The sequence below is a fragment of the Leucopleurus acutus genome, assembly GCF_964270905.1.
Source record: "Leucopleurus acutus genome assembly, chromosome: 6".
NCBI classification, from domain to species: domain Eukaryota; kingdom Metazoa; phylum Chordata; class Mammalia; order Artiodactyla; family Delphinidae; genus Leucopleurus; species Leucopleurus acutus.
This window is the reverse complement of record NC_139149.1, coordinates 107,731,744-107,751,259: the sequence shown is the minus strand read 5'-3', so window position 1 is coordinate 107,751,259 and position 19,516 is coordinate 107,731,744. Positions and strand designations below refer to the sequence as shown.

At 32.9% G+C, this 19,516-nt stretch overlaps 1 protein-coding gene across 4 annotated transcripts in view; it reads right to left on the bottom strand.

Annotated features, from left to right (window-relative positions):
- Positions 1-1,493: 1,493 nt before the first annotated feature.
- The window catches only part of AGFG1 (ArfGAP with FG repeats 1), a 73,127-nt gene continuing 55,104 nt past the window's right edge, over positions 1,494-19,516 (bottom strand). The window contains exons 6-13 of one of the 4 annotated variants that reach the window (XM_082840942.1): positions 18,737-18,856; positions 16,300-16,509; positions 15,026-15,206; positions 12,503-12,582; positions 12,197-12,289; positions 5,428-5,586; positions 4,454-4,545; positions 1,494-3,707 (exon numbers count right to left, since the gene is read on the bottom strand). In XM_082840942.1, the coding sequence (XP_082697068.1) occupies positions 3,648-3,707; positions 4,454-4,545; positions 5,428-5,586; positions 12,197-12,289; positions 12,503-12,582; positions 15,026-15,206; positions 16,300-16,509; positions 18,737-18,856 (995 nt within the window). In that variant the 3' untranslated portion in view covers positions 1,494-3,647. The remainder of the gene's footprint in view (positions 3,708-4,453; positions 4,546-5,427; positions 5,587-12,196; positions 12,290-12,502; positions 12,583-15,025; positions 15,207-16,299; positions 16,510-18,736; positions 18,857-19,516) is intronic. The other 3 variants (XM_082840943.1, XM_082840944.1, XM_082840945.1) reach the window with 3 other exon arrangements.

Below are 19,516 nucleotides of genomic sequence, written 5' to 3'. Positions count from 1 at the left end.
CATATATATATATATATATATATATACACACACACACACACACACACACACACACACACAGACACAAACAAAGCTAAAATTCTTTGTTAACTATAAGCATAGGAGAGAGAAGAAATTATTCTTCGTTTTGAACTTTCTTTAGCAAGGTGTTTCAATTTTTAAATAGCTATTTGATACTCCCCCAAAACAATTTCAAAGTGGTCAGAATAGTAAATAATTCCTAAATAAACACTCATAACCAGGAGTCAGAACTTGTAATATCCCTTTTAAAAAGGAGCTATTCACTAATTTCATCATTATTGAAATACGGTCAAATAAAAAAGAAAACCCAGAAAACAGTGTTTAAAAAGTTTACAATTTCAAATGAAATTTCAATTCTCCCCACCAAGCCAACAAAAACACTTAGAAGTTCAGGGAGTAGTATATTTACCCTGAAACTAAACACTGTTGTTCCAGAAAATATAAACGTAAAGTGTAGTGTGGTCTCAGGACCCTTGAGGGTCCTCCCAAAACGCAAGGTCAAAACTATTTTCATAATACTAAAATGTTATGTCTGTTTCACTCATGGTTCCACAAGTGCACAGTGGAGTTTTCCAGTGCCCACATGCCATGTCACATAAAAAGAACTGTCATGCAGAAGTAGTATGAGAATCCCACTGCTTCTATTAGGCCAGATATTAAACAGATGTGCAAAATGTAAAACAATGGTCTTCTAAATAACATTTGTGGAAAACAGTAATTTGTCATCAAAAAGGGTATTTATGTTAACATGTAATGGGTTTATTATCATTATATTTAAATGAATAAACATGTTTTTAAAATATCTCAGTATTAATTTCTAATACAACAAATTCTGAGCGATATAAGTTACATAAACAAAAGCTCTTTGGGGATCTTCAATAACTTAAGAGTTAATAATAGTCCTGAGACCAAACTGTTTCAGAAGTCTTGGTACTGTGACAGGAAAGCAGCCAGTTAGTTACTGCTTCCATTTTACCAATTGACAGGAACTGTACCAACGAGGACGTGTACTGGGAGCAGGGCAAGTCACAAGTAAAGAAAGCACCGATGTGCTTCTTCACATTTACAGAAAGAATTATGCGACACAAGAAAGTGATTACCTAATCTCTATTTTCACAAAAATGAGAGAAAAATATGCCTTTAAACTTATCAATGAAGTTTGTCACCCTAAAAGAAAAGAAAATTTTCTTTCCTCAGCAAACACAGGAGAGAAGACCTGATTCAACTAGTAAATCAGGAAACTCGAGTCTTCATCCTTACCACCTCTGAGTATTTTCTCCTCTTCAGTGTTCAACACAATTCTGACGGTCTGTGCAAAACCAGAAGCAAATCTGAAAGTCTAACTGAAGATTTTAATCCACATCAAATCTGGATCACTTCTTACAATAAGCATTTCAATTTCACAAGTTTTCATTTAAAGTCAACAAGAGTTCCCACTTAATTACAAACCTCAAGATTTACCCAGAAAAAAATAGTCTTTAAAATTATTTTATTAACAACTGTTTAATTTACTTGTTTCTCAGATGGAAAGCCTGGGAGGTTAATTGAATAATGGCCTACAATTTTATAGCATAACTTTGTACATGAGTTGATTGGGACCCAATACAATCTAAAACACAGGAATTCAAAGACATTTCTTAAGAATTCCCTCCATGAGAAGGGGTCTGGAAGGACACCCCAAAAATGCAGACATTTCAAGTATACACCAAGACACACCCAGACCTTTGCAGCATTCATTTAATTCTAAGAGGCATACTGCTCAGAAAAGGGGCAGAGATTTCCCAATTTTCTTGCTTATCAAAATAGTTCAGATAACCATACGTTCAGCTAGATATGCACTGGACAGCAATGTTTCAAGAAGTCTGGAACTCTACACAGATTTTAATATAGTATGAAAACAACTCCTGTAGTCACCATTCGAAAAGGTAGTCAACATGAATAAATAATGTTTGAGGAAACTGATGTTCACCTCTTTTAATACCAAGCTTTAGAAACAATTTAAATCATCATAAGAAAATTTTTCAAACATGTATCACATATTTATATACGTAACCTCACCTTTTCTTGATGACAAAGAGTCACAGTAATAGACAATTATCAGAAGAAGATGTAATATACTGATGCCCTCTAAGCTGGGCTGGCTGTCCCTACACTAACTGGTCTTTGACAATATATGCTCTTTTGGTCTGGGAAATCTATTAATCAAAACTTCACATAAAGACAAATGCATGAGCTCTAATGTATAGACATTGTGACTTATATGGGCTGCTCAAAGGCATTTTTTTAAAAAAAATATTACAAGTTTCTCAGTTGTGTTCTGTTTTGATGAGATTGCCAGATTATCGCTGGATGAATGAGGCATTATATAAATATTTAAACAAGTTCATTTGAATATTAACATAAAGCTATAACTAAACATTAGTATTGTTGCCTTTTTAAACAAAGTATTCTATAACTTTAAGGTAACACTGGGTTCCAGTTTCTTTCCCCCTAGAAATGAACATAAACAAATGTCCTATTAATATCAGTTTGTCCAAACAAAGAAAACTGAGGTGCAATCATGTCACAGTTAATGCATGTCTGCTTCCAATACATTCAAAGACAGTATTTAAAAAAAAAAAAAAATCAATAGTTAAAATAAGCCTTTTGCAGTCTGAGAATTCAAGATACTTTAAAAAATTTGTAAATACACATACATGCAAATTCTTCATATATACAAATTTTCACAAAATTAAGAAGTTGCAAAGAAATCAGAAGGATTACGGTGAATCTAACAAGCTACATTTAAATGCTTTACCACTGACATATTCCTGAACATAGCAGTTTTAATAAATTTTCTACATGGCCTTTTTATAAAATTTTCTCTTTTAGACATAAAAGTTAGTCACTAGAAGTCTTCTGAAATTCTAATTTAAGAATTCAAGATGTTCTCAATTCACTACTGATATTTAAGGCCACTTTGGTAAAGGCATTGCAGCAAGAACACAAAAACAATAGCATATTTTCTAGTATTTATTTTTTTTCACCTGCAAACTGTAGCAAAACATGATCAGCTTTATTCTGCAGACAGGTATCCCTCTACATTTTTAAAGAATTTAGGCATGTATAAATAGAAGAGCTCTTTAGAAAGGAAAAATTCAAGAATGAATAAAACCTTCCAATTCTGACTCTGTAACTTTCCAGAAGCAATGGTTAAAGTGAGTTTAGGTCATTCATTCCAAGATATATGACAGCACCTTAAAAGTGGCTGATCTATTTCCCCAGTAACATTTCTCACATAACAATGTGTTAAAGTTACAAATACTGATATGCACAAATAACTAATTTCTAAGAAAAATATGTACAGTACTGCAGCATAATGAATGTGGTATCTGCAATAACTTAATATTAGCCAATTTTTAATATACATGATACCGCTACTTTTTTTGCCAATTCACAGGTTAAAAGTTGTTACTGGAGCCCTCTGTTTTGCACATATTTCCTGGTGTTTAATACACAATGCAGGCTTTTTAAAGACTTCTCTTGTGTTTAAAGCTAAAATCAGTGAAACAAGACAACAGTGCAAGAGGCGGAGAGATGTAATGTGACCATGTAAAAGTTCGTTCCAGTAAAGTGTCTATATAAGGCTATAAGAAAGGATTGGTTGATGAGCTTCCTGTTGGAAATTGTCCTGTCGGTGCACCAGTCTAAAGGAAAACATAAGACAAAATAAATAAATAAGAGTGTGTGGAGAAAATATGAAAATATTTAATGTTATTTAATTAAACTAGATTTAATTAAATAGTATTTAGATTAGGAATTATTTCATAATTATTGGCAATCATATTTATTCATTATTGTTATTAGCAATATACTGTAATAAAGCGATAGGTATCAGGCACTGTGTTGTGCCTATTTATATCCATTATTTCATATAATTCTCATAATAGATTCTAAGAAGGGACCTGGCCCTAAGAAAATGCATTTATGATTCAAACCAAACCTGACTCCAGGATTCCTTTTTCACATTGTTCACTAAATCTACAGCCTCTCATAAAGCATTATTTTGACTAGAAAGCAGACAAGTTTCATGTCTAAAATAGCTTATTAACTGTCAGTGCTTTGATTTGCAACTGATTAATGTGTTTTCTGGGGTATTTTTTTGAATTTTATTTTTTTATACAGCAGGTTCTTATTAGTTATCCATTTTATACATATTAGTGTGTACATGTCAATCCCAATCTCCCAACCAATTCATCACACCACACCCCCAGCCCGCCACTTCCCCCGCTTTAATGTGTTTTCTTAAAAAGGGATCGTGCACAATGGCTGCCTCGGATCTGTATAATCTTGCAGAATACCAAAGAGCATCTAGGAGGAATCACATCCTGCTTTTCCCAATTTGAAAACAATGCAACAACTTAGAAAGTGCTTAAAATTGCATCTCACTTACCATAAAAGGATTACTAGATACTCCAGCAGCTGCAACTTGACCAAAAGGGGTTACCACTGGCTTTGTTTGTCCAAATGCTGCAAAACCTGCACCTTGTTTAAAAAAACCCACCAATTATAACCATACCTCTGAGACAATCTGATGCTTATAAAGCTTCATAATGAGTTTCAGAAAAATTCCTACCAGAGCAACAATAATAAAAAAAAATCAATGTTAAACTGTTGAGTCTCATGCTCTTTCAAATAGCAGTTAAACTTCCACTGGCATGTCTTAAAGAACTTACATGGACTCTCCAGAAATGGTTAATTCCAGTTTGTCTCAGCTACGTAAACTGCTGACAAAGGATTTAATGAAGAGATAAGCTTGTGACTATTTGAGAAGGGCTGTGATCCAGGTATTTCAAACTTTAGCAAATGAGTGAAATGGGCTCCCCCCCCACCAAAAAAAAACAAAACCCCCCAAAAAAACCCCAAAAACAAAAACTGGTCTCTAGTGAATTTTCCTGAAAACAAGTAACAAACTCCAACCACAACACAGTCACCTATTTAGAAAATGAGTTTATGTCACCAAAAAACCCCCAAAACAACAACAAAAAACGTACACAAAATGGAACAAAAACAGTTCTCCAATGCAAAATAAACAAAAACACTCTAGGTCTATAAAGTTTCCTTTTAAAATCAAGAGGCATATTAATAACACAGAAGATATAAGAAAGACACTGGAGATTCTGAGTAAGAAGAGGTACTCTTTAGTCCCTGATTTCTCCTAAACCTATAATCTGGTCACAGAAACTACGAAATCACTCAATTTTCTGTGGCCCAAATCACCAAAGGCTTTTCTATATTTGTGTAGTAAACATTCAGCAGATAATGCTACAGCATTCTCTAGGTAAGTCTTTTTGTCCAAACATTCATATTATGATACATAAAGGATACCTGCAGTGGACCTACAGCTAGCCAAATGTTAGATCTTACCATTGGGCTGTTGAGAAAAGGCTGTCTGCTGAGGGAAAGCTGCTTGGGCTGGGAAGGCAGGCTGCTGGAAGCTGCCACTAAAGCTGGTGGGAAGACTGTAGGGCGTGGGAGTCCCAAACCCCGCAGGCATGCTCATGGATGCCGTGCCGAAGGTCGCCGCTGGCAGGAGAAAAGAAAGGCTGGTCACTTACGAAGGGTAGGTTTTCGTATATATACGCATTCTCAAAGTTATGAAACAGACATCATTTACCTTAAAAACAGTATGATGTATTTTAAACTCCAAAACTCCCAACAAACTTAATAGTAAGTTTTAGCTCCAGTTTAACATAATCTATATTTGTTCTCCTGAAACCAATGACCAGAATGAAACTAATAAAGCTATCATTTGAAATCACAAGAAAACTTCTCAGAGTAATTATATACAGTTTGAGTCTAAACAGCAGTCTACTTTTTAAAGTCCATCATCATGCTATTCACATGTATACTCGTATATACATTTTTAAGTTTTGTTTTGCTATATGCAGTAAAATAGTCAAACATTTAATTGTATCCAGTGAATTGTCTGCTATAATGTAATATATGTGTTCCTGGAAAAACATTTAAAACCTCTGCAAAATAATTCACTATAAATAAAACTTACAGGAGAAATGGGGTCACAGGCAGGCCACTCAAAACCTATGCAGCTTTCTAACCCAAGGCAAAAAGAAGGGGTGGGGCGGGGGGCGGTCCTAATAAAAACACTAACACAATTAAACTGAAAACATATGGACTCCCATTCCTTTTTTGGAAAGTAAATGAGCACTGCTTTGGACAAGGGGTATAAGGAAGGTTAGGTTAGGACTGATGAGTTATAGAAACTGGGGCAGAGTACATAAAAATTGAACAGAAAGTGAAATAAGCATTCTTACAAGAGACAAAGAATGTAAGGTGAATGACACTGTGTCTAATAACTTCTCCATGGCTTGCCATGTCCAGCCACTATAACTCGATGGAATAAAGCATTCATTCACAAGTTGGGGAAATGCGCGTGTGAACTACAGCTATATATATACATGGTATGCTGCCATCACTCCCCCCATTTACGAATTACTTATGAACTAATTCACATTATTACATTATCATGTTATTATATTATTTATATTATCATGTTATTATATTATATATTATTTATATATAAACACACATAGCAGAACAGTATATTACTTTTTGCTAGTGAAGATTCAAAATGGAACCTTCCAACTATATGTTGTAGGAAAAGCCTAAGTGAAATAAGAGCCAATAATGGTGCTTTTAATACAGAACACTAGAAATTACATACTGAAATATTTTCAGCATGATGCTATCAAAAAACATAACTCACTGAATTTCCTGATTTTAAGAAAAAATTACCAACTTGATTGCTGATTTAAGGCACAAGAAATTAATACTAAAAGTGCTACACATAATTATCTTTTATTTAAAAAAAAAACTAAAAATCATGTTACGGATGTTGCCCAACATAATTCTCATAATCCTAGTTTTTACAACAGTGCAATTCTCCGCAATGAACCTAATTAGATTTTCCAATTTTAAATATTACTTTTTATTATTGATAAGAAAAAAGGGGAACTAAGCCACTGGGAAGCAAGTGAATTAAAGAATAATAAGCACACTGCAAGGGAAACAGGAGGGTTTCAGAACAGACAACAATGCACTGACATAACTTTGACAAATCACTTTTTAAGAAAGCAGTATAAAGCAAAAGTTGGATACAGTTAAGCAAAACCAAACTCCATGGAATAATGTGGTAAAATGGTTTGGTGCATCGAAAAGGTGTGTCACTCAAAGTACTATGAATTCAAACTTAAGAAAAATAATTGAGAAAGCCATTAACATTCTAATGTTACCATGGAGGTAAGCAATATGCTTTTCAGTATTAAAACGTCACAGAAGATTTTCATGTAACTTTAAATATAATGTATTCCCAATGCCACACATCCATGACCACTCCATTTTAAAACATGGAAAAAACTTAATTCCACATGCAGGGATCCAGAACACCAGCAGAAGCTTCCACAAGCAGGTAGACAAATTGCCACACAAATCTAGATATTAGTTGTGGCCACCTACCAAAATGAGCGTGAGGAAACACTTGAGAATGCATTGCTCCAGAAAGGCCTTATGGAAAGCCATAAAGAGACCAATGTCAATTAACTTATGAATAGCTACTGGCAAAATAAAAGTAAATTTGTTTCATTAAAATGTTCTAAAATTAGAATATACTGTTGCAAAGTAGATAGCATAAGAATACATAATAAAGACACATCCAACAGAGTCTTTTTATTTCAACTATATTCATGACAGTAGTATTTACACTGTCTGAAATAAAGGGGAGATTAGAATACCAGAAAAACAAAATATCAAATGAAGAAACATTTAGGAAATCCATCTTTTAAACAAATAACATTTTTTTCATGTGAAGATACAATAATACCCATAAAAAGACTTTCTAGGCCTCACCACTTACACCCAAAAATGCTATTCATAGGATCATCTAAAATGATCTAGCATCTACCTTTAGCATCTAAAAATTCAAATCTAAAAAACTAAAAATAAAATAAAACTCAAATCTTGGAGAAAGCACTTGAATAATGTTTGATTGTTTTATTTATGACTCCATACATTAACTAGAAAAGTCTAATGATAACTCAAGTGAATTAAATATTACGCAGGAAAAATTATTCAATGTAGTTCATTAGAAAGGCGAGCAGCACTTTCAGTTTAAAATATGATGGCTAAAAAGAGAGAGAAAAGAAAAATACATCTTGTGCAGATCTTACCTGGCATGACTGAGGTCAGACAGGTTACATATAAATAAATGTAATTAACAGAAAACAAATTTAGGTTGTTAAGTACCAGAACCGCTGTTTTAACCATCTGGAGTGGGGTTGTTTCTAAAATATATGGCCATGCATTTTAAATTAACATACTTAACACCAACTAAATTTAGGGAAACAAGGCGACTGAGAGATTAGAGTGGTTCTGTCTCGGTTCTGTAGTTTTCTACTTACAGGATACCACAACTTCTTTAAGCCTCAGTTTCGTCATTTGCAAACAGGGGGTGGAGGGACAGGGATAGTATAATACATATCTACTTTACAAAGCTGCTGTGATTAAAAGTGCTACAGGGTAAATATCCAAGGAGTGTTATTTTTTCTTGCTAACTTAAAAAGATGTTTACAGCATGTTCTAAATTCAACAAAAGGCTGATTGAGGGGGAAGGGTTTTGAAACAAGCTTGGTCACTTTATCTCCTTTCTTAGAGCACTTTATAAGCTCTGAGAAATCCTGCATTAATAATACTGGTTAAATTTTGTTTAACTCAGCATTTCCCATATATATTTGGGCGTAGAATCCCTTTCCATGAAGCACTGATAACACCATCTCAGGACACATGTTCTACAAAATAGGCTTTGGCAAAAACTGACTTTTAGTCCACAGTGATTGTTAACCAGTATTAATTTCTGTACCTCAATCTGCAACAATGATGCCTAGTCCTGGGCTGCTATAAAAATATTTTAGACTTGTTTTAACAACTTTTTGATAATATAATTCACATATCATACAATTTGTCCACTTAAAAGATAGAATTCAGTGTTCTTTTTTTAACATTATTCACCAGGTGTACAACCATCATCACAATCTACTTTCAGAACATTTCATACCCCCCTCACTAAAAGAAATTCCATACCTATCAGCTCTCCATTTTGCCCCACCTACTTTCTATAGATTTGCCCATTCTGGACAGATTATAAATGGAATCATACATTATATGTCACTCTGTGACTAACTTCCTTTATTTAGCCTAATGTTTTCTAGGTTCATCCGTGTTGTACCACGTATCAGTACACGTCATTACTTTTTATTATCAAACAAATTCCACTGTACGGCTATACCACATTTGGTTTATTCATCCATCAGTGGATGGACACCTGGGTTGTTTCCACTTTTTGGCTATTAGGAATAATGCTGCTGTGAACATTTGTATACAAGTTTTTGTGTGGATATATGTTTCATTTACTTTCCTATGAGTGGAATGAGCGGAACCAGTGGAAACAGTGCTGGTTTAGAAGCACTCTGGGTACTAACACTAGATTAGTCATTGATTAATTTTGGACCCTTAAGGTGGGGCGGGGGGGGGGAATCTTTTAAAATCATTTTTTCATTAAATGAATATTAGAAAATAAAGGTACTCATTCAGGGACAAAGGAGAGATTTAAGAGTTATAAGAGAATTTCCTAATAACCGAAAATTATATTAACTTTATTAATTAGATTTAAGGGCTCAAGTGCTCTGGAAAAAGAATGCTAATTATAGAATCCTAAAATAAAAAAGGTCTTAGGCCACATTGGCTAGTCTACTGAAGGTTTCTATATAACATGGTAAAAGAAAGCCCAAAAGCTTTGTAAATGCAGGAAAAAAGTTATTACTAAAGTGTGTATTTTAAGAATGAAATACATCAGTAAAACTTTTTAAATAGTTCACATTGAACTATTATCAATACCCTCTTTCAAAAGCTACCTCAAATGGAATTTAACAATACTAATATATTTAAGAACACAAAATATTTCTAAAAAACTAATATTAATTTTGATGGTATGAAAACACTGGAAATACCTAAGCACAGTGTATTTGTCAAAGTGTTATTTATATTTCAGCTTCAGCAGAAACATGTTATATAGTTAACATTTACTTTGACTTAGTCAATTCAATAATAACCTAGTAAAGATGATCAATGTGCTAAATCAAAATGGTTTATAAGGGGAAAAAATTTTTTACCTTGAAATAAAAATTTGTGGATACAGTAGGTTTACCTTTCAATAAATTTTGCTTAGGCTAATATTAAAATTATATCATCTGAACATACTTTGTACACTTTATATTATTTCACATCCCATGTAGAACCTTAACTTTAAAGGACTTTCATACTCCAAATAATTGGGGCGGGTGGGGGGGGGGTGGGGGGGGTGGGCCCTTAGCTCTAATAACAGAACCAGTCTGGAGGTACAGTCATGAAAGGAAAATAATAGGAATGATTTACCAAGTATACACAATAATGCAAAGACCATGCATGGCGATTTCCATCATCTAATTCTCACAACATCCCTGCCAGAGAATAGTGTTCACATTTTACAGAAAAGGACAACAATAAGGTTCTGAGGAGTTACATCAACATAACCTTGGTCAAGGTATAACTTGAGTTTCCATCCTTCAGTTGTCAAATGGGGTTATAATAGCTATAAACATCTCAACGGTATCTTGCAAATAATATATCTTCCTATCACTTTTCCTCCATTCATTAAAAAAATAATATACAGAAAGCATTTTTAGGATTACCTAGCAAGTAAATCTAAATCAGCATTTGAACACAAATCTGGCTGTACCCAAAACATACGCACTTAACTTTTCTGAGCCTCAGTTACCTCAGCTGTCAAAGAGTGAGTAAAACATTTATTTGATGAGAGTTAAGAGGACTAAATGAGAAAACGTAGAAAACCCTGTGTCATGAGACATTTTATAAATTCATTCCACGAAGTCAAAATAATATGCTTAGAAACAGAAATATTACATATATCACAAGTGATGTATAAATATTTTGTCCAAAACACAACAGAAATTTGAAACAATCACTGATTATGTATATTTGGATTAAAATAAACAATTTTTAAAAATCAAATTATGTGCAAAATTCAAATAGTTATTAAACATCTACTGTGTGAGATATCAACAGATTATGACTGAAGACATTTATATGAAAAGGAAAGTTATGGTTCAAACTCCCAATATCACATATTCTCAAACCTTGCCAATGACAAAAAGATATGCTAGTAATTACCAATTCTAAATGGTGCAAATTTATTGTGATGTTACAAACACCTTATTCTCTCAAAATATCACATCAACAAAGGCTATAACTGAAGTTCAAAGCTTTAGTTGTAAAATTATCTAAATCTAAAAACAGAACTGACAAATTCAGTTTAATGGGTATTGGGCCATACCACATGCACCTGCTAATATTCCAAGGTACTGGCAAATAACTCTGGTGTTCAGGGTAATAAGACAAAAATCAAAGAGGTACAATACAAGAAATATGTAGCTGGCTTACACTGTGAACCAAAAAAAGGGGGAGCGATAAAGAGGATTTTTAAAAAATTATCAGAAGAGAAAATACCCAAATGTTATACCACAAATTAAACCAGTTTCCCACAACCTAAAAAAATGTGAACACCTAAAAGAAATATGTACTACAAAAAGACCTCATTATTAAGATCTCATGTTAATAATACCCATCTATTCCTTGCAATCCCATGAAAAGGAAAAAAGCAAAAAACCTTACACATTTTTTTCTACTAAGATTGAGTTATAACCAATAATTGTGAAACCAGACCAACAAATAAGTCAGAATTACAATGTTCAAGTACCATCTCTGTCATATATTGGCTGTGGGCTTTAAGGCTTTAAGTCTCATCTCCATGCTTGGGCTTCTGCACCTGAAAAACGAAAGCTTTGAGTGGTGGGTGCTAGATAACTTCTCTGGTCCATTTTCAAATATTAAATTGAAGGATTTTATAAACTTTCAGCTACTATATGTCTTTACGGACAAAACTAATCCACTTTACAGTCACTTCAGTAAGAAAGGAACCTTATTTTCTGATGCTCTTCACATGGTGTCTTTGTAATATATACCTTTTCCAAAGCTTACTGTTCTATAATTTATATTTATTTCTTACCTGTTGCTCCTCTGGCATTGGTCTGAAATGGATTTGTAGAAGATGCCACAGAAGGACCAGCAGCAGCAACAAATGGATTTGTGGAAGGTGTAGCTTTAAAAAATTATAAAATACACTATAAAATCCTAATGCATTTGTATTCAATTATTTAAAGTATTTGTTCATATATTTATGAAGATAGAAAACTAGAGCTTTCTGATAATAAACTGGTGCTTTGATTGTCTTCTGGTATCCCTACGAAAATGCGATACAATATATATTAGGGTTCTTTATAAAAACCAGTATATATATACCAGAAACACGTACCTCCAAATGGAGCAGGCACACTTGAAGAAGCAGGCTGTGTCTGTGCAGAAGCACCCACTGGCACTGTTCCAAAAACATTACTGAAAACAAGTATTGAAAGAATTCATGTTTTGAGGGAGAAAAAAAGCAACGGTAATCTATCTACAAGGTTGCCATAAAATATGGAAACAAATAATACTGAACATATCATGTATCACATCAGTTCTCAAACTTTAAGTCTCAGAACTCATTCACATTCTAAAAAATTATTGAGAACCCCAAAGAACTTTAAGTTGCTATATTTACCAATATATAGTACATCAATTAAAACAAATTTAAATAATTTTATTCATTTAAAAATAACAATAAAGCTATTACATGCTAACCTAAGTAGCATTTTCATAAGTAACCATATTTTCTAAAACAAAAGGAACCTAATGAGAAGAGTAACACTGATATTTTTACAAATCTCTTTAATGGCTGGCTTAATATATGATCAATCTCTTGTGATATGTTGTTTAGGTTGATGCATATGAAGAAAAACTGGCCTCACATGGTAACATAGTTGAACAAAACAGGAGAATTTTAACACCTTTTCCAGATAACTGTGGATATTTTCCTTGACATCATACAAAAAACACCAGGGATAGTTTCCTAAAGGTTAGCTGCAATATGGAATTTGAAACCATATCAATGGACTTTTATGTAAAGTAACATCCACTAGTCTATCTTACACTTTAAATGAATCTTTTACTAACTTTATATCATTTGGAAAATAGTTGATGCAAATCTTCAAAATGTCAACATATTTCCCTATGCAAAATAAAAAAATTACAATCATTAATATCACCATCCATCTCATCAGAAAAGTAATGGGAAGTTTAATTTTAAGCCCACGGTGGCCCCTAAATTTTCCAAAATTCTATTTGCTTGAGAGTATGTATTTTAAGTAGTTATTTTCCTTAAAGTGACAGACTTAAAATTTCATTTTTGAGAAAATGTCTACCAAATATCGAAATCTGAATAACCATAGTTTGTCTATCAATCATACTTTCAAGAAAAAATGGTGTTCCATAAAACAAGTGGCTGGTTTATTCCACAACTCAAACAACCACACAAACTGATTTTACTCAAGACAGCTTTATACTTCAGTACATAGCAGAACTACCTGATGCATACCTTACTTCAACACACAGAAAATTAAGAAGACATATTTAAAGGTCAAGACTTAAATTCCTTTACTGCTTCATACAGCATATTCATAATAAAAACTGCATCAAAAATATTCCTAAGTAAAACTGAATGTGTGGTGGTAAGGAATATAATGACTATTAGATGACTATTTGTACAGCTTGGTGCCAAAGCTGTAAATCAATGCTAAGGCACCAGCAAGTTTTACCTGTCATAGTTTTTGCACCATCAAAACAAATGTCAATTACTGAAAACACAAATAACCCTCAGAATTATTATGAATTTAGGTTTTAACCTCACAGACCTTTTGAATGGGTCTCAGGTACTTCAAACATTCCATGGGTTACACTCTGGGGGACCACTTATGATTATAATGTAATACCAATAAACCATTTCATTACATATACCTGTCTATGTTTGCAGACTTTACGACCACATTGCTATAGTCCACTATTATATATGTGTAATGTAGACAACATTAATAAAGCAAAAAATATATAAATACTCTAAATTTTATTCTTTGGATTCAATTTTTCCCATCTGCCATACAGAAAATTTGTTACTGAAGAATGAGCCAAACTAGTTAATGTTACAATCCTACCATTTCTCTCTGGAAAAGGTGCTAAAGGGAAATAAAAAGCTACTCAGATAACAAAAAAGAAGAGACAATCTGTAGGAATGGAAAACTAAGAGATGGGTAAGACACTGTACAGGTAAGTCACCTGTACTTCTAGGTCTGCTTCCTTGACCCAAAGATGAAAAAGTCAAAACTAGGAGAGTTTTTAAAGACCGAACACTGTTAAAATGCAGTAGACTTTCTGCTGCCAAGAATTTCTTACACCCGATATATCTGAACACAGTAACAGATATGTCTGTTTATAAATACCAGTATGACAAAAGAGGTACAGAATTGGTCTTGGGTTCTGGTGCAAACATTTCTAAAACTGCTTATTTACAACTAAGGCTATAACATGCTACTTTAAGTGTTTAATCTTCATGACTGAGAACTGTACATTAAAAGCAAATAATTCTGTAAATGGAGTCTCTGCTGAGTACAATTAAATTTGTATATGACTATCCATTTCAAGATGTGTATATACTCTAAATCACATTTTAGTGTTCAAGGGAAAAAAGTAACAAAGCCTTCGATTAAATAAAAAAATAAAACTATGGCACTTAACTCAAGGATTATATTTTAACTAGAAAATTTAAACACAGTTTCCTCAAATTTACAAAAATATTCAGGAATCTTTAAGCCCCAAATGGTCATTACTTAACAGCATTATTATTCAGCGTTGCAAAAAAGTTTAAAAGATAAAACACAAAGCAGGAACACAGACTAAGACAAGCTACCTGCTAGCATTACTTGTGGAAGAATATGCGTTACTGGAGGTGGCCGCGGAGCTGAAAACACTGTCCAGTTCTGCCAGGGCTGCATACTTGTCTGAAGATGCACTTGACTGACTGGGAACTGAAACCACAGAACCAACAGGAGCTTTACCTGTGGTCCCAAACCCACTACCCTGATCACCACCTGTGAACAAACAAAAACATACTACATCAAAACTTTTAACTGATGCTTAACTTAATGCTTTCAACTTACAACCACATTTGCCATGAAACACATGTAAATTTAAAACCGATCTGGAGCTTAGCAAATAAATGGACATGATTCTAGAGTCTTATCCAATAAATAATCCAGAAAATATTGGACAAGATTAGTGCTATACATACCACTCTGATAAAGACAGCATACTGTTTCTGTAACAAAAACTAAGACCCAGTACCAATAACATGTCTAGATTACACATAAAGAAGAAATTCTCAAAGTGCTACATTAAATCTGCAAGACGGGGACATCTCATTCAAGTGAACATATACACTCATAAAATGCTTGAACTATGTGAAGAGTCTATTAATAATATCATTTTCCCAGGGTTGTTCATGAAAAAATTAGAGACAGTAGTAAGAGAAAACATTCACAGAGGACTTACCATGTGCCGGGCACTGTTCTAAATGCCTCCCATGCAATAATACATATAATACAACTTTTTAAGTTCAATGCTATTACTATTGCCCTCGTTTCGGAGGGTAGATGAGAAATCAGGCTCAGAGATTAGGATGCAGAATCCAGTCTGAAAGTAGACCCCTGCTGTTCCCCCACTACACTACGCACTTTGAGAGGCAAAAATACTAGCCTTAAGACCAAAACTAGGTATAAAAATACACTGTAAATATCTTGTTTCTTTAAATAAATACAAAAATATTAATAGAACGTAGTTCAAAACAAATATATCACAGAACCTACCAAATAATCCTCTAGTCATCTTTATTAATAGGATTTCTTGGCCCTTTATGGCCTTAGAACAATAAAGCATGCTTTCTAAGAAAAAATTAAATTTTTGTTAATTATTTTCTTTTAAATCTAGACGTTTACAAGTAGTTTCTAGGCCTCCCATTGTGTAGTTATTTCAGATCCAAAATGTGCCAAATAGTCATGAACATTTAGTGTAAACTAAACATCTATACAACTAAGAAAAGCACATCCTCAGATTTTAATAAATACAACCAAATTTAGAGGACTGTTTAATATACAAATTTGTATTCGTCTGTTTAAAGGTTGATACCTTGCCCGGCACTGAAGATATTGTCTAAATTAGCAAGTGCCGCATATTTGTCTGTAGTCTGTAGACCAGCTTTGTTCGCTGAAACTTTACTAACAGCTGATGCTGTTTGATGACTCTGGGAAGTATTGAAGGTTCCAAAATCAGCACTGGAGGATTTGGGGAAGTTATCAAAATGAGCAAAATTAGCATTTACTGATCCAGCACTTCCACCTGTAACAGAACAGACAGAAAACTTGAAATTGCTAGATTTTTCCCAATATCCTTTGATAAAGATTATATGATCATTTCTTCCTAAATTAAGTGTTCTATAAACAATCCTAAATTCTTAAAATTAAAAACTGGCAAATGGCATTCAACTTTTATTATCTACACGTGACTTTCCATAATTTACAAAACTAGATTTTCAAAGGCCCTGGCAACATACAGGGCAACAAGTTTCTGTGTGTAATTTTCTATCCTGGAATGAAGAAAATAATTCACAGGAGAGCGTCTCCATGCTACCTAATTTGAAACTCAGTTACTTCATAGAACATTCAGCTATGTATACTATGACCTTTTACCAATTCTCCCTAAACAAACTCTGTAGGCAAGATGCAAAATATCTTACACTACAGAAGTTTTGTAGTTCCAACAGAGACCTGGTTGAAACAAATCCCAGGGTAGAGATTTAAAATGTTTACAATGTACTACTTTGATCCAAATTTCTTAAAAGGTGGTTTTTGAGCTTTAGACTTATTTTACTTGAAGAGCTATTACTTAATTCCACATAATAATTTAATGTACACACAACACCACAATGGCTTCAGTAAAATTATGCCCTAATATATAGCTCAAGGAAAAAATTATTACATCAACTTTATCCTGCTAAGATTTTAAAGACTGTTCTGTATTCTAGAGAACTCCCTAAGGTACTACTAAAATACTGAAACCAGTATATATTCATTCTACACTGTTGGTGCTACACTTTTGATGTTGATTCTTTTTTTTTTTTTTTTTTAACAAATAGTCAACTTTATTTTTACCTTATAAATTTGATTTATACAATTACAAAAGGGAAGTGAATCTTTTTAAATCTACATGACTCAAACTGAAAACATTGGAAATACTGCAATAAGTCAACAAGGAAGTTATCAGAGCAGTAGTTTTACTTGATGTTGATTCTTTATGCCTAAACATTAGTCTCAGCAATCAAGATAATAGATAGATATAGATATTTATATATTAAAGTGAGAGCAAAGCACACTTATAGGTATTTCAGAAACAAAGGTTACACCCTATTTTTTAAAAAAACCACAAACACTTTCCATCAATCAGTTTTTTTTATGCATTCTAAAACAAATATATTTCTTTCAGGAATTAAACTCTAGTTGTTTTCGATTAAAACTAAGTAATGTTTGTATTTAAAAGACTGTGATCTGTTACAAGGAGCTGATGAACAAAGTACATACTGAGCTTTCAAAATCTGTATGAAGAAATTTATTTCAAATTAATAAAAACTGAATTATTAAATCAACTAACTCTGTTATGGTATACTACTATGTTCTCTGAGTTTAGCAATAGTGGAGAGAGTAAAAGTGAGAATTTCTGAAGGATTATCGTTAAAAGATGATTAACATTCTATAATTGAAAAACCTAAAAAATATAGCACAAAACATACAAATTAGTAAAAGATGCCTACGTGACAACAGAACTTACTGTTGGAAGCCTGGAGAGGAAAAGCTGAAGTAAATTCACCAAAACTGCAGCTAGATGAAAGCATTCTAAATGCTGGACAGCCAGATATTATGTAAATGATGAAATTTAAAGAAAAAAAAGAAAGAAAGAAAGAAAGAAAATTGAAAGAAAAGGCTTTAAGACAATACAGAGTTAAAAGCTGAACGAAAAATAATCAGCCAAAGATCTAAACAAAGGTTCAATGAGTTTCTGAAAACAATACAGTTTATGGGAGAGTATTCAATTTTTAAAGACCAATTCCTGCACAGAAAACTATTTAAAGTTTATTAAAATGACTGTTAAATAATCTTCTCAACTAATAACATTTATTTTCTGAAGCTTGTTGCCCTGAAAATTACTTAACGTTTTTAGTTCTATGGAAGCAAGCAATCAACTAGCTTCCTTTATTCAGAATTAAATCGTAATGTGTTTTGTGAACCTAAAAAACTTTTAGTACTTTAATACCTCTGTGCCTAAGAAATTTAAGGAAGATTCATGTGCAGGAAAAGGAAAATAGATGTGAATTAGACAAAATACTAGCGTTCAGAAAAACGAACAAAGAAAAATATAAAGATTTCAGGTTTCCCCAGAGCTTTGTAAGACAGAACTAATTTAGAACCAGATAATCACAGAATTTAAGTTTAGAGTAATGTTCCAAAACTACCTCTAGAGAGTTTTTTATTTTTTGAAGTAAACATTTAAGCATAATGCTGGAGAGCTCTACCTGTAGATTGGGGCTGAAAAGAAGAGTGGCTTGCTGTGGGGAAACCTCCAAAATTACTCGAACCACTAGACTGTCCAAATGCATCAAAGTTTGCAAAATCTGCATTTGCAGAATTCTGAGCTGTAAATGGTAAGGAACAATATATGTTAATGAATATGAAAATTATAAATGAAAAATATGATAAATGAATTTAAGAATTTTATGAAAGTTTCTATGTCTCACAACTTACTTTAAAGAAAACTCATTTAGAAATCAGATTTTAAATTCTACCAGTGTTTATTTCACCCAACTTCAAGCAATTTATTAAAGGGTATCCAGGAATTTCCAAAAACGCTTTGTACAATGATAAATTTGTACACAATAGCCTTTGAGTGACCTCAGGAATAGTAAAGTGCCTCTATTAAAGGAAACTCTGAATTAAGAGCACTAAATATTTAGTTACAGTAAAGCAGATAGAGATGCAGGATACAGGATACATTTGGAAAATTCAGATTTAAAATAGTGATAAGTGATTCATCAGTTATGTGAACCTAAAATAATGATACAAAGATGGCTTAATTACATTAAATCTTTTGGTTGCTTTTTGAGTTTACAACGATGTCACACCATAGCATATTTAAAAAAAGAAAACTCGAGTGTATAAAAAGAAGGACATGATCACCAAATACATTGAAGATACTCATATTTTATTAGGACGCTGCCATTTTAAAACACATATTAAAACTTAAGAAATGATAAAAATGTAAAAATCATAGCATAAATGCACCTCATACCCAGTGA